General features: G+C 39.1%; 1 protein-coding gene and 1 pseudogene across 3 annotated transcripts in view; both read left to right on the forward strand.

Moving 5' to 3' along the window:
- The window catches only part of CEP162 (centrosomal protein 162), a 73,338-nt gene extending 58,264 nt beyond the window's left edge, over positions 1 to 15,074 (forward strand). The window contains exons 26-27 of one of the 3 annotated variants that reach the window (XM_019729511.3): positions 4,731 to 4,865; positions 5,677 to 7,108. In XM_019729511.3, the coding sequence (XP_019585070.3) occupies positions 4,731 to 4,865; positions 5,677 to 5,763 (222 nt within the window). In that variant the 3' untranslated portion in view covers positions 5,764 to 7,108. Of the gene's footprint in view, positions 1 to 4,730; positions 4,866 to 5,676; positions 7,109 to 13,487 lie in introns of those variants that run through there. The other 2 variants (XM_019729510.3, XR_012496660.2) reach the window with 2 other exon arrangements.
- LOC109446347 (hsc70-interacting protein pseudogene) lies at positions 5,860 to 13,479 on the forward strand (annotated as a pseudogene).
- Positions 15,075 to 16,450: the final 1,376 nt, after the last annotated feature.

A 16,450-nucleotide genomic window follows, 5' to 3' on the forward strand; every position in this document is an offset into this window, starting at 1 on the left:
TCAGTCCATACAAAGTCTTCCAAGCCCAAGTAATTTGACCAATTGGGGCATTGTTACCACAAGCAGTGTGCCTGGTATACAGACGTCCATCTTTATTGCGAGAACAGAGCTAGAAAGTTAACTGAATCAAACTCAGCCTCTCATGCAGAAGAAAGAATATTTACCCTTTACCCATATCCACTAACTTGCTGGTGTTTTTAAACTCTCTCAGCCTCAGGGTTTTTTTAAAGCTATTAAATGGAATATGCTCCACTTCCTAGCATTCTTCATTTATTTTTTTAAGTACTCAGTGAACAGGTGTTGGTCACTATTACAGGCTTTTGGGATGTAGTAATGAATAAAATACCTGAAGACCTTACACTCAAGGAGCTTGCTTTCTAGTAGGTGGAACAGAAAAACAATCAAATTATTCTTGTTAGTGTTACTCATTTCTATTCCTGTTGAGCATGTATTCAATATTCAGTATATTCTTTTGCATATTAACATTAATACATATTAACGTAGAAAAATTAGAAGGTATAAACTTACCTCTGATCCCACCACCTAGATGTTTACTATGCTATATATCCTTCCAGGTTTTTTCTATTTATACATATATAGAGATATAGAAATAGTGTGAGTGTGTGTGCTCATGCATGCACACATACAAAATACATGTTTATTTGTGCATGTGTGTATGCATATATGATTTTAAAGCATATTGAATGTATAAATCTTTCCATGTCCGTATTTTTTTTCATTTTTTCGTATTGAAATTTAATTGACATATAGCACTGTAAAAATTTAAGTGTACTGCATAGTGATTTGAGTTACATATACATGAAATGATTACTTCAGTAAATTTAGTTAGTATCCATTATCTCATAGATACCAAAAAAAACCCAGTAAAAGTAGTGCTATTTTCCTTGTCATGAGAACTGTTAGGATGTACTCGCTTAACAGCTTCACTTTTAACTATAGTTATCATATTGTACATTACTGATCTTATAACCAGAAGTTTGTATTTTTTGACCACCTTCATCCAGTTTCCCCTCCCTCCACCTCATCCCCAGTAACCACAGTCTGATCTCTATTTCTGAGTGGGGATGGGGGGTGTGCTGTTTGTTTTCTGTTTTTGGATTCTACATATAAGATCTTAAAGTATTTATCTCTGTCAGCTTTGTTTCACTTAGCATAATGTCCTCAAGGTCCATCTATGCTGTCACAAATGCCAGGGTTTTCTCCTTTTTTGTGGATGAATATTATTCCATTAGTCTGGTAGTGTCTTTTTCTGGCTGTTCTCAGGATAATGCTGGCCTTGTAAAAGCCAGGCTGTAGGATGGGGGCCCCATGGTGGCCTGGGTTCTTTGGTCAGGCTTACTAGTTACTCAGGACTGGATATTATACTCAGCAGTAGACAGGCCTATGAATTAGCTTCTCTGCCCTGGCAGGCCAGCAGGACAGGCCCCAGGGCCTGCTCAGCTTGTTGTTTGGGGACCCAAATCAGACAAGACTGTGCACTGAATCCTCTGGCCAGATGGGGCCATCTGTTTTACTGTGTACACAGGGAGACCCACAGGCTGTGCTCTCTGTTCAGTTGCCAGTGCTCTGGTTAGATTTCCTGGTCAGAGGGACTGAGCTGTTTTATTCAGCAGTGGGAGGAGCTGCGAATTAGTATACCTGCCTAGGCACAGTGGGAGAACCAGCTCCAGTGCTGCGAAAGCTTTTTGTGGTGTTGACTTAGCCAGTCAGTACACCAAGCTCCCTGGCCAAACAGCCCACTGGCTTTGCTCTGTGGACCATCAGCTCTGCCTGCCAGACTGTCTGCTCTGTGGCTGGGCTACACAGGTTTCCGGGTGTTCTAGTCAGGCTTTCTGGTTAGGTGGGGCTGCGAGCTTCACCTAACGGTATGGCAGCCTAGACTCAGCTCTCCTGCCTGGGTGGGTACAGACCAGGCTCCCGGGCTGGCAAACCTCTTGATTTGAGGCTCTCCATCAAGCAGACTGGCACTCCACCGGGTTCCCTAGTCAGACCTGCTCTGCATATGAGCAGAACTGCTGGCTGGGATTCCTGCCTGGGCTGGGCAGGTAGGAACTGTATCTGCCAAGTCTGAGTGCTGGTTGTGACACGCCCCGTCCTGCTTCTTTGTCTCAATCAGATTCCCAGTGTCCAAGTCCCACACAGTCCCCTACGATTCCCATGGGGCCAGACTGGATTGGAGACTCCCAAGAAGTGACTCACCGTGCTGGGGTAGCTGGATGTCCACCCTGAGATCTCTTGTTCCACAGGAGGAACCGTAGGCTCAGTCAGGGAGTCCTTTAGGTGTGGTGCTGCGCCAGCCTGGGGGAGTGGCGGTGCCAACATGTAGCTATTCTCATACCTTCCTAATGCTGTCTGTCTTGGTCTCTGTGGTTGGGGGTGGAGGGTGCTTTAGCCTCACCTTGGCATTCTGCGATTTTCTCGTGGTTTCTTGTCCATGAAGAGTTGTTGGTGGTTGTTCTCAGGAGGAGGAGCAAAGTCAGGAACCACCTCTCGCTAGGTTGGTGACGTCATTCTTTCTGTGTCAGTATATATCTTTATTAGCACTTTTGTTACACCATTTTATAATTAAGAAGTGAAAATAAATGATAACTTATTATTACTAAGTGTTTAGTATGTACAAGGCACTGTAATATGTGCTCTGTGTGGTTGTCATCATAACCCCAAGGGGTAGGTACTATTTTTCCCATTTTATAAATGAAAAAATTGATGCGGAGGAAAATTAAATACTTGCCTGAATTTACCAAGCCCCTATCATTGGACACTCAGGTTGTTACGATTTTTTTCTGTAGTATTCAAGAAATGGGAAGCATTATTGATCATGCATCTTTGCTTAGGTATCCAGTTGCCTTCCTAGGATAAATTCACTAAAATACAAGAATTTTTAAAAAAAATAGTTATTTAACTTTAATTATACTCTTAAAGGTGCTATTAAATAAATACAAATGAAGGGAAATTCTCTCTATTCTTTGTCTAGAACCAAATTTCTGAATTTATGTAATTTACAAATGAATGTTTAATCATTGAAAGATGAATTCATTAATTAATTGATGAATAATTGTTAAACTCCTACTCTGTTGTGCTCAGCTCTAGGTGCTAGGAATAGTGAGTAGAACAAAGTAGACAAATCCCTGCCCTAATGGAGCTTACATTTTATTTGGGGAATCAGACAGTAAGTAAATATAATGATTGATAAATAAAATTAACTAAGACAACATCTAGAAAGTACTTAATAGTGCTTAGTACATGATAACGTCATGACTCACTACTGCTTGTACTTTAAGACTGATTCAAATACACATATCTCAGGTTAAGAATCCTGCGGCCCAGCTCTTTTTTAAGTTATGTGTCTCTCACTTATCACTGTTTCTTGGGCACCTCTCCATCGTAGCACGTAATACTGGAATTCTAATTCACTCAGCTCCTTCATTCCCTTGAACAAAACCGTCCCAGGCAGTGTACCAGAACCTGTGGATCAGAAGATAGTTATGCTGGTATGTTGTGAAACTCAAAATGATTTTTCAGTCATTAGGAAGTTGACAGAAGTTGAAGTGACATTTGACCATTACACGTATGACAATGCCTTTGGCAACTTCTGTAGTTCAGAACCATTTTTTTGTGTTTGTTTACAATGTTTAGTAATCATTGTTGTGATACAAGATTTTTATGTCCAGCACCCATCACCACAGCATTTTCTGTAAGGCTCTCCCTACCTTTCTACACATCATCCAATTAAAGTTTGCATATTTTTTTTTTTTTTTGTCAAGGATGGTCCACATTTAAAATATTTAAGCCTCTGACTTAAAAATACAGACAAATTATCTAATTTAGGAAGAGTGAGTGTATGTGTGTGTGTGTGTGTGTGTGTATACACATATATATTTAGTATTTTCAGTTATTATTAGGTACTGGGTGTTTCCATGTAAAACATTATTGAATTTGTTAATTTTATCCATTTTCATTTGCTTTTAAGTTAGTTTGCCTTTTGATGTTAACAGTTTGCAAATTATATGGTATAAGGAAGATACAATTAAGTGGTTCATCAAGCCCAATACAAAAATCCCTCACATCCCCTCCATTTAACTCCCTGGTGACATAAAAATATTACCATGTTCTCTGTGGGCCATGGTATGAAAAAGGAGGGACTGTACTAGATGCAACCTCAGTGAAGACAACGACTGTGTCTCTCACCTCTGCAACCTCAGGAGCTGTGTCAGCAGCAAGCACAGGAAGTGTTCATGACTTCACTGCATCTATTTTATATGCGTACATTTGTGTAATAAATTATAATGTGACAAGAGCCAGAAGATTACAAACAGAATTATAGGGAACTGACAAAATGTATTTTGAGTCCTAAAAATAATCACCCTATTAAACTATTAAATACTTTGTAGCAAAGCTGAATACACCAAAGAAAAGTACCCAGCTTAATTTTGAGGGCCATAAACCAGCCTGACGTATAAGGGAGGGAGGAGGTAATCCAATTATCTGAAATCCTTTGGAATGTGAGGTCAGTTCAGAACTAAGATGAGCCTTTACTTCCTGAACCTAGGGCGTGAAAGCTATTAATTATTCTAAAAACTCAAGATATGCTTGTTAACAAGAGCCTTTTATATAGAGCCTCTTATCTAAAGAAGATGTGTTAAACGTTCTTCTTAAATGAATTAATTCCTTGTTATCATAGTTTCTCATACTTTATACCTCAATTTTAGATTACAAAACTCTTAGAAGAATTGAGAGAGGCCAAAGAAAACCATACACCAGAGATGAAACATTTCATGGGCTTAGAAAAGAAAATTAAACAGATGGAAATGAGACATAAACAAAGAGAGCAGGAACTTCAACAGGTAAGGTGGTACATCACATGTAGACATTTGTATTGTTCTTCACATTTTAAGTACCTCCAGATTGCTACAGTTTTGTCATCCCTAGTAAAACTTACTTCTTATAGTAAATATTCGTATGAAATAAATTTACATTGAAATGTGATCATTTAAATTATATGCCTAGCACTAGTACTAGTAATATGATTACTATATTTAATTTCAAACAGATAAATTAATAGAAATTTAAAATGGCAGAAGGGCATGATGTATTTTAGGCATTAGCCTTGGTGCTGATGTTTAACTGCTTGAAAATCGTATTAGTTGGCTTGGACTGGCACAACAAAATATCATAAACTTGGTGTTCTTAAAAACAGAAATTAATTTTCTCACAGTTCTGACGACTAGTATTCCAAGATCAAGGTTCCAGTTGATTCATTTTCTCGTGAGAGCTCTCTTCCTGGCTTATAGATGGCCTTTCGTGGGTATGTGCACTGTGGGGTAGGGGAGGGGAAGTAGAGCGACAGAGAGATCTCAGATGCCTCTTCTTGTAAGGACACTAATCTTACCATAATCTAATCATGTTTGGGGTTCCACCCTTGGTACCTCATTTACCTTAATTAGTTCCTTACTCCAAATACAGCCACACTACGATTAGGGCTTCAACATATGATGAGGGGCATATAAGCATTCAGTCTAAAACAATGTAAATTTATATATTCTTTGAAAACAAAAAATAATACATACAAGCAAAGCTTTATGGTAGACTTCAGTTCCACAAAGAAACCCTAGCTCAATTTAATCATACCAAGATTCTAGCTTTTTATCATTACAGGAACTACAAACTGAAATGGAGAACAAAGAGATTCATGAAATTTTTCTCATTTTTACTTATAGACCTTTATTTGTGGACTTCTCTTAAAAACACATTGTATATTGAGATACCATCATCCATAGAATTAAGACATCACAATGTATCACTATTTCACCAGAGCCTACCTTTATATGTCACTTTATAATGACTATTTTAGAAAATGCTTGTAAGTTGTTGATAAATATGCTTAATATTCACTTCCTTACTTGTTATAGGTGCATACTATATTATGCCTTATGACAAATAATTTGTGGTGTTGTTATAAATAAGTGTGATTAATAAAATGTGTGTGTATGTAAATCATGTATATATTATTTCAATTTGACTGTTTTATTTGCCAAAGCAAAAGTGTAGGACTTTTAGGGCATCCTTGATTTATAGAGAAGGTGATGGATTTCACTTTCATATACAGCATGGTAAAATGCTAAATTAGGATGTCATCAAGATGGTGACATAGGTCATTCCAGCTTCAGTTCCTTTCACAAGAAGACCAACTAGCAACCGTCCATAAACAAGACAATTGTAAAAAAAATCTCAGAACACAGAGGTGAGGCTAAAGTACCCATTTGGACCACAGAGACCAAGGACTACATTAAGAATGGTAACTTGCCCACCATTGTAGGTTGCTTAACCAGAGTCACACTCAGGTCTCACATCATGGGGATTTTAGGGTGAATGTGTAGGGCTCAACCACTGGAGATCAAATTGTGACAGAAAAAGGGTGGTGGGGCTTGCAGCAACCAGCTCTAAGATCTTGGAAAACTGAGTTTTTCCTTGAACAAGTGTGCAAGTAGAGACACCAATCAGGAGCTGTGTCCATCTGTAGAATCAAGCTATGAGGTCAGGGCGTCTCCCAAAAAGGAGACCCCCTATAGTGAGCCCTACCTGGCAAGGATGCTACCTGCTGACCTGTACAAAACCCCGAGCTTAGCTAAGAACTGTCAATGCCAAAGTAAAACTGAAGAGACCATTTACCAATGCACAGATACCAACACACACAAAAATCAAGGATCACGAAAAATCAGGTAGACATGACACCACCCACAGAAACTAATAAGGCTGTAGTAACTGACCCTAAAGAAATAGAGATCTGTGAACTCTCAGACAAAAAATTCAGAGTAATCCTCTTAAAGAAATTCAGTGAACTACAGAACACACAGAAAGGCAAACTAACAAAATAGGAAAAAAATGAATTAGCAAAACAAGAAGCTCAACAAAGAAATAGAAATCATCAAAACAAATTCTAGTTCCACATGGTCATGCCGAGCTAGTGCCCAGGTCTGGATTCGGGCCACAGCCTCAGCTGCGCCCGCCGCCTCCCGCAGCTTCTCGACCATGAACCCTTCGTGAAAATGTGTAAGATCTGAGTGTTCTGCACATCGAGGAAATGTGTTTCCTGAGGGAGTGAGTGGAGAGCAGGGGATGGGGGTGGGGTAAAAAAGCACCTGCTATTCGTAAAACTAAATCAGAAGAAAATATCAAGGAAGAAAAAGCAGATAGTAAGAAGGCGGAGGAAAACATAAAGACAGATGAACCATCAAGTGAGGAAAGTGATGTAGAAATTGACAAAGGTGTGATTGAACCAGACATTGATGCCCCTCAAGAAATAGAGATGAAAATATAGAGATAACCGAGGAGATGATGGATCAGGCAAATGATAAAAAAGTGGCTGCCACTGATGCCCTAAATGATGGTGACCTACAGAAAGCCATTGACTTGTTCACAGATGCCATCAAGCTGAATCCTCGTTTGGCCATCCTGCATGCCAGGAGAGCTAGAGTCCTCATCAAATTACAGAAGCCAAATGCTCCTATCCGAGACTGTGACAGAGCTATTGAAATAAATCCTGATTCAGCGCAGCCGTACAGGTGGCGAGGGAAAGCACATAGACTTCTGGGTCATTGGGAGGAAGCAGCCCATGATTTTTCCCTTGCATGTAAATTGGATTATGATGAAGATGCCAGTGCAGTGCTGAAGTTCAACCAAGGGCCCAGAAAATTGCAGAACATTGGAGAAAGTATGAGTGGAAACGTGAAGAGCAAGAGATCAAAGAAAGAATGGAAAGGGTTAAGAAGGCTCGGGAAGAACATGAGAGCGCCCAGAGGGAAGAAGAAGCCAGATGACAAACAGGAGCTCAGTATGGCTGTTTTCTAGGTGGCTTTCCTGGGGGAATGTCTGCTAATTTTGCTGGAGGAATACCTGGAATGGGAGGGGGCATGCCTGGAAGGGTAGGAATGCCTGGGTTCAATGAAATTCTTAGTGATCCAGAGGTACTTACAGCCATGCAGGATCCAGAAGTTATGGTGGCCTTCCAGGATGTGGCCCAGAACCCATCAAAATATCAGAGCAAACCAAAGGTCATGAATCTCATCAGTAAATTGTCAGCCAAATTTGGAGGTCAAGCATAATGGCCTTCTGACAAATAAAGCCCTTGCTGAAGGAAAAGCAACGTGGATCACCCAGTAGGTGTCACAGTAATACAAACCAGTGTACCTCTGACCCTCTCATGAAGAAAGCTGGGGTGCTTTGAAGAGAATTCTTACCCCTCTGCTCCAAATGCAGCTGTAACGTTTTACAGTGGTTTGCCACAGGGTATTTGTTCAGATAATGTTTTCCTACTAGGAATTACAAACTTTAAACACTTTTAAACCTTAAAAATATTTAAAAACAGAAGGGCATGCAAAACCCTACATTTTTCTTTACTAAAAAAAAAAAAAAAAAAAAAAATCCACACCTGAAGAATACAAGGACAGAACTGAAGAATTCAATAGAGAGGTTCAACAGGAGGCTTGACCTAGCAGGAGAATGAATCAGTGAGCTAGAAAATAGGTCATTTGAAATTATCTAGCCAGAAGAGAAAAAAGAATGAAAAAGAAGAAATTCTACCGAACTACGGGACAGCATCAGAAGAAACATTATCTCCATTATGGAAATCCCAGAAGAAAAAGAAAAATGGAAAGTATATTTAAAGCAATGGCTGAAACTTTCAAAACCTGGGGAAAGATATGGACATCCAGATTCGTGAGACCCAAAGGACCCCAAATAGATAGAACCCAAAAAGGGCTACACCAAGACACACTGTAATTAAATCATCAAAAGTCAAGACAGGTTCCATTTCAAGGGTGCAACATAGGAAATTTCTGAAATCACCTCCTCCCATGGGCACACCAAATCAAATCGACAGCCACATATGGAACAATTTCCTCGGGGGGAAATAAAACTAGCTGAACAACTCCTACATATCAGGTAAACAAGGAAAAACCCTCATCAAAGTGGGTAAGAGAGGCTGAGAAATAATCTTACCATAATTCCCCACCTCTAGTGCACTGGACCCACAATCAATAGGGAGCTCAAATCCCCGAGCTTTTCCCTGAGCAGAATTTAAATCCCACATTGGGTACTTTAACTTTTAAGACCTGCAGCTGAGAGATTAGCACCCCCAAAACATCTAGCTTTGAAAAGCAATGGGGCTGGTATCCACAAGACCCTCAAGGCTACAGTGAACTGAGAAACAGTTCTTAAAAGGCTAGTTTATACACCTACCCCAGGGTTCAGTGCAGAGGCCAGTGACTAGAAAGTGCCTACATTTTCTGTGAAAGAGGTTTATTTGCTTATCTTAAAGCATTTGCCTGACGGGCAGGCATTTAATATAACACACATCTAGGGGCCTACTGAAAATTTCTCTGGGGATGGAGGCTAGCAGGAGCCATCTTTGCACTCTCCCTCTTACCTTCACTACAGCTTGCCAGTATCTCTCAGAAAGGAGCTTGTACCCTCATTTGGCACCTCAATTTTTGTGTCTGACACCCAAGAGACACCTCTATGTCACTTGGCTTTGGTGGCCAGTGGGGCTTACATTTGAGGTCCCACAGGACAATATATATTTGCATCCTTTAAAATCTGCTACCTGAGGGTCTGGCTTCCAATAAACCTAAATCTAGGTTCTGACTGAGATCCTCCCCTTTGAGACTCAGACAGGTCTTGCTTGACAAACCCCCAGAGCCACTAAAAATAAAATAGGCTGCTCAGACTATTACAAAGTTTAAGATAGAACCAAGAACTAGAGAAGATAGGACAGGGTTCATCTACTACACAACACTTTCTTTCAAGACTGGGAGAGGTGGCTGTTTTATCTAATGCATAGAAATTAACACAGAGAGTCAAGAAAAATGAAGAAACAATGAAATATATTTCAAAAGAAAAAACAAGATGAAACCTCAGGAAAAGATCTTCATAAAATAGTGTCTTAAGGGGCTTACATATGGACTTGCTGGCTCACAAACTCACTCACTCTGGTCTCCAGCACAGACAGAGCAGTTCAAAAAATGTTGGACATACAGCCAGGAACTGAATTGACTAGCTTCAGGGCAAGGACTGCAGGGGGAGGGGCTAGGGAAGCTCTAGCTGGAGACAGAAGTTCTGGCAAACACTATTGCTCCTTCGTTGAGCCCTCATCGCACCCAGCTGGCAGGCTTAAGTGGGCACCAAATTTAACTCTCCGTCAACCTGGCTAACACTGTTCACCCACCCTAGTGATTCCCTGAGGCCCCACCCCACCCAACTGTTGCACCCAGCCTGAGACACTTCCAGCAGCTTTTCCATCCAAGCAACGTGCATCAGCTCATGCTTGAAGTCTTTTCTAAAATCTCTCAAAGGTCCACAAATCCTAAACAAGCAGCAGCTGGCTGCAGCATACCCTATACCTCTTGCTGAGCAGTCCCAAGCCCAGCACAAGCATCAACCAGCCTCAGCTTGCATTCTAACTCCCGTCAGGGGATCCCAAGCCTGGCATAAGCTGTGGCCAGTGTTGGCTTGGAACACACCTTCAACTAAGCAGTCACAAGCCCAGCACAATTGGTGGCTGGCCTCAGCTCACATCGTGGTGCCCACTAAAGGGTTCCAAGTCTGGCACTAGGGGCAACTGGCTTTGATTCACAGCATAGCTTCTCCCAAGCACCTCTAAGACCAAAGCAGCACAGATCACTTTGTAGGTCCTACCAGGTGGCCTCAAGCCGGGCACAAATGGCAGCTGACCTTGGCCTACACCACAGTCTCTCCTAAGAGGCTCCAGAATGAACTGAAGACATACCGTGTTTCCCCGAAAATAAGACCTAGCTGGAGCATCAGCTCTAATGCATTTTTTGGAGCAAAAATTAATATAAGACCCAGTATTATATATATTACAATTATATTACATATTATTATATATTATATATTATAAATATATATTATATATAAGGTGTTGTATATAATATATATTATATTAATTATGTTATTATATTATACCTGGTCTTATATTACAGTGATACCTCGGTTTTCAAACATGATCCATTCCAGAAGACAGTTCAAGTTCTGAAACGTTAAAAAACCAAGGCATGGTTTCCCCATAAAGTAATGCAAAATGGATTAATCCGTTCCAGACCTTTAAAACCAACCCCTAAAACTGCAAATGTAGCATGAATTTTACTATCTAATGATACCATACATCCATAAAATTTACGGTGCTCGTAAACCGAAATGTTCATCAACGGAAACATTCAAAAACCGAGGTACCACTGTATATTACAATAAGACCAGGTCCTATATTAATTTTTGCTCCAAAAGATACATTTGGGCTGATGGTCCAGTTAGGTCTTATTTTCAGGAAACACGGTAGATGTACCCAACACATAGAAACAAACACAGGGAGTCAGCCATAATGAGATAAAGAAACATGTCCCAAAAGAAAGAACAGGACAAAGCTCCAAAAAAAGAACTAAATGAAATGGAGACAAGCAATCTACTGGATACAGAGTTCAAAACACTGGTTAATATTGATGCTCAATGAACTTAAGGGAAGAATAGATTAACTCAGTGAGAACCTCAACAGAGTAATACAACCATAAAAAAGAACCAGTCAGAAATGAAAAATACTGTTAACTGAAATGAATACTACTTTAGAGGGAATCGATAGCAGATTAGATGAAGCTGAAGACTAAATGAATCAGCAATGTGGAAGACAAGGTAGCAGAAAACGTTCAATCAGAACAGCAAAAAGGGAAAAGAATTTTTAAAAATGAAGATAGTTTAAGGGGCCTCTGGGACAACATTAAGCCATACCAACATTCACATCACACTGGTACTAGAAGGAGAAGACAGAGAACAAGGGATTGAAAACCTATTTTAAGAAATAATGACTGAAATCTTACCTAACCTTATGAAGGAAGTAGTGCAGAAAGCACCAAAAGTCCCAAACAAGATGATCCAAAGAGGCCGACAACAAGATACACCATAGTTAAAATGCCAATGGTTAACGATAAAGAAAGAATCTTAAAAGCATGACAAAGAAGTTAGTCATGTACAAGGGAAGTCCCATGAGACTGTCAGCTGGCTTCTCAACAGAAACTTTGCAAGCCAGAAGGAATTGGCACAAAATATTCAAAGTGATGAAAAGCAAGGACCTACAAACAAGATGACTCTGCCCATCAAGGTTATCATTTAGAATTGAAGGGTAGATGAAGAGTTTCCCAGACAAGAAAAAGCTAAAGGAGTTCACTACTAAATCAATATTTCAGGATATGTTAAAGAGACTTCTTTAAATAGAAAAGATTAAAAATATGAGTAAGGAAATAAAAGAAAAACATTCTCACTAACAAAGAGGCAAAACAGTAAAAGCAATGGGTCAACTATCTATATAAAACAGTACAAAGGTCAAAAAGCAAAAGTAGGAAGATCATGTGTAGTTGCAATAAATTATGGGATACAAACAAACACAAAAACAAATAAATAATGACAAAAACATAAATGTGGACAGGGGATTTAGAATGTGTTTGAACTTAAACCGCCATCCACTTAAAATAGACTGCTGTAAACATAGCTTGGTATATATGAAGCACATGGCAACCACAAACCAAGAATCTCCAAGAGGTATGCAAGAAATAGAATGGATCCAAGCACACTATAGAAATGTCATGAACATAGAAGAAAATAAGAGAAACAGAGAACTATAAAAACAATTAGAAAACAATAAAATGGCAATAACTACATAACTATTAATAATTACTTTAAATGTAAATGGACTAAATGCTCCAAACAAAAGACTTATACAGTGACTGGATTTAAAAACAAACAAACATACATATGCTGCCTACAGGAGACCGGACTTCAGATCAAAAGACATACAGAAAGTAATGGAAAAATATTTCAGGCAAATGGAAATGAAAAAAAGAGCTGCGATAGCAATATTATGTCAGACAAAATAAAAATAGACTCTAAAACAAAGGCTGTAACAAGAGACAGAGGAGGGCATTTCATAACGATAAAGGGATCAGTCCAACAAGAAGATAAAACTCATTTCTAGTGCTGTAATGTAGTAACATGGGTTGTATATTAAACCTGTCTTGATTGCATTTCAAGTGCTGTTCTTAAAAGGAACAGCATTTTGAGGATGTTTGGATTCATACCAAGGTGTTAGAAATGTCTGATGCTTTAAAAGGTACTCTTATTAGTCACACCTTTTGAAAAAAATGAAAAAGACTGTAAAAGTCCCTAACTCCCTATCAGAATTAGATACCAAATTTCCCACTTTTTACCCTCTTCACCTGCAGGCATGTTCATTGACACAATGGAGATGGTTAGGTAGGGTTCTGCCTTCCCCTCTCTCCCCATTGATATGTATAGGTCACTCGTTTACCATAGTCGGCATTGTCCCACTTTAGCTCTTTGAGATTGTTAAATGTTCTTCACCCCCACTATGAACTGTAACAATAATAATGCAATTATTATATTTACAGATAATACAGCAAACACACCAAGTAGTAGAAACTGAGCAAAACAAAGAAATTGAGAAATGGAAAAGACTAGCACAGTTGAAGAATCATGAGCTGGACAAGTTCCGCACGGAATTAGACTCAATACTAGATGTTCTCCGAGAGCTGCACCGGCAGGGGGTGGTTGTACCCGTTGCTTTAGCAGATGAAATGCATGCACCAGAGTCTTACTAGAACTCACGTTTCATGCGACCTCCGGGAAAGGCCTGAAGGTGGATGATGGCTGGGAGTGTGCCACTGTCAGAAGGAGGCTTTTGAAAACAAGTGTTCCAGTATGTCTCCAGAAAGCAAACAACACAAAGCAACATTTCAAAATAAATGGCCTTTAGCCAATAAGAAAAGAAAGAAACCAAAAACATTATGGTGTATTTTACTGAACAGCGTTAATCAGTCACATTTTAAATAACTTATGGACAAGTCCCTTTATGTCAGGTGATTAGAATTAGTGAGATTTACTGTAAAATTCTCACTTATATGCTAGATACGCAAAGAAAAGAGAATCGTGCATAGTCTGCCATTGGTGACTAAGTGTATTCTTCATTCTTGGTGCCAGAAAAACAGCTCCTCTTACAGAGACACAGAAAGGAATTCGAGCCCAGAGGCTTGGAAAATCACATTGAGTCACATTGACACCCGAGTAGGAGAGCTTTCACAATAATTTCAGTGAGAATTTGTACCTTCTGGACAGGTAGATGGGGAACTCTTGTTTCCCAGATTTCTATTCCTACCTCTAGGTGCCTCATTTTTGCACCTGATGAAGGTGCAAAATATATTTCATAAGTAGTAGGGGAATTTGATTTATTCATTGTTTTAATCTTTTATGCTACATGTCTTAAATGCCAGTTTTTTGGCATATAACTAAGATTATAAACAATATAACATTTTTACTTTCTCTATTTAAAAAGTAACATGTTCATTAGGAAAAACTAAAAGCGTGCATAAAAGTAGCCTGGTTGTTATTTCATTTTACAATTCCCATTTCCAAAAGCAGAGAGTGAGTATATAAGATGCTGGTAAGTTAAAGCTGTAGCCACTTTTTTTCCAAATGTTCTAGCCCAATGCTATCCAATAGAAGTATAATATGAGCCACATTAATTTTTAATTTTATTGTAGCCACATTTTAAAAGATTTAAAAAAGCAAAGTAAATTAATTTTGGTAATTTATGTAATCTCATACATCCAAAATATAAAAATTGAGCTTTTACATTCCTTTTTTCATATTAAGTCTCCAAATTCTGATGTATTTTACATTTATAGCACATTTCAATTTGGACTAACCACATTGCAAGTGCTCAATAACCACATGCTAATAGGTGCAATTCTAGAATAATATTAAGTGAAATACTTTATAAAGGACAGGTGACAGAGCTCAGTGAAATTATGGGTGGCAAATGTGAACTGTAGAAATTAAATATAAGAAATGCAATGTCTTAATGTCCAGCATTTTATGATGTCTTTTTCTTAAGAGGGTAGAAAAAGTACTAGTTAATTATAGTTTGCTATTTTTTTATGTGAAAAATCTTATTTAAGTTATAAACTATTTTGGTTATTTTGAGTGTGCTTTGTGTATTTTTAATCTGCAAGCCTATTAATTTATAGCTACACCCATCCGTCCCTTTGTCCTTTTGATTATTCCTGTGCTGTTCTCTCCACGCACAAACTTGGCAGTGCAAGCATCAGATAGACGATTATTTATAGCAAAAGTGCATTCTGTTTTGATGAGGATTCTATATTGTTTTGGAATAAGCTGTGCACATGGCAGCTCTTCAATTCTATTCACAGATTAAAGATGCATAAGTGCTATCAAAACTATCAGTTACAACTGAAAACCATACTTCATTCATTAGTCATCACACTAAGGGTCCAGGATGAGGACACAGACGTTAGACACATTTAGACTATCTTGAATAGGAATGCTTTTAGGAAGATTTAAACTCCAGAAAATATCAGTCTGTTCCTACCAGTTCCATCCCCTCAGTGTCATATGACACCTGTATCCACAGGCCTTCCTGACAGGAACCTAATCAGAATATATGGTTTGCAGCCAACACCACTGCCTTTGTGCAGAGAGATTTCTGATCAGATCTACTACCAGTAAGCCTATCGCATTCTATAGCTAGTAACTACCTGTCAACCCTTGGAAATCCATGCTTTAGCATTAAGGTCCCATTCCATATTGAAACATCCTAACTTTCTGACTAAAGGCCTGGAAGGTGAGAACATTCCACTTTCCCACCCATACCTACTAAGGACTAATTAGGCACGTCCAAGATCGGCAGGCACATTAAATAACAGGTAATCTTACTCAGAGTAAGACACTTGGTAGTTACATAGCTATTCAGTGGCCATCCTGCTTTGAAGAGCTCATTAGTGAATGGGGAACAGTGAAGTTCCGAGTATTTTCTAATCCTTCCAAGTTACTGATAATTCTGTTTTAGTATTTGAACCATTATAGCCTTCCAGTTCAGTTTCGATAGAAGTCTTTTTTTTTTCCCCAAAATACTTTTATTTAAAAAATAATTACAATAATAAAAAAAAACACACCACAAAACCCACCTTTCTTTTAAATAATGCGGCATGGAGCAGTTTGGTTTCCACCCTATTGCACATGTTCTGGCCTGGTTATGAATCAGGAGGCTGCTGTGACTGGTCCTGCCAAGGAGGTGGGTGGGGTTCAGCTGGGAGGAGGCAGCTCCTCCTACCGTGGAGAAAAATTTATTTATTTTACTGTAAGACCGGGTCTTATAGAACATAAGACCGGGTCTTATATTAATTGTTGCTCCAAAAGACACATTAGAGCTGGTGGTACGGCTAGTCTTATTTTTGGGGAAACAGGGTACACCCTAGAGGTAGAAGAGGCAGAGCCTGGGTTTCCATAGCAACCAGGCAGCCTATCCCTGTCATCCTTTGACAGGCCCAGCTTATCT

This window comes from Rhinolophus sinicus, chromosome 2 (assembly GCF_057876585.1).
Source record: "Rhinolophus sinicus isolate RSI-liver-muscle chromosome 2, RSI-T2T, whole genome shotgun sequence".
NCBI classification, from domain to species: domain Eukaryota; kingdom Metazoa; phylum Chordata; class Mammalia; order Chiroptera; family Rhinolophidae; genus Rhinolophus; species Rhinolophus sinicus.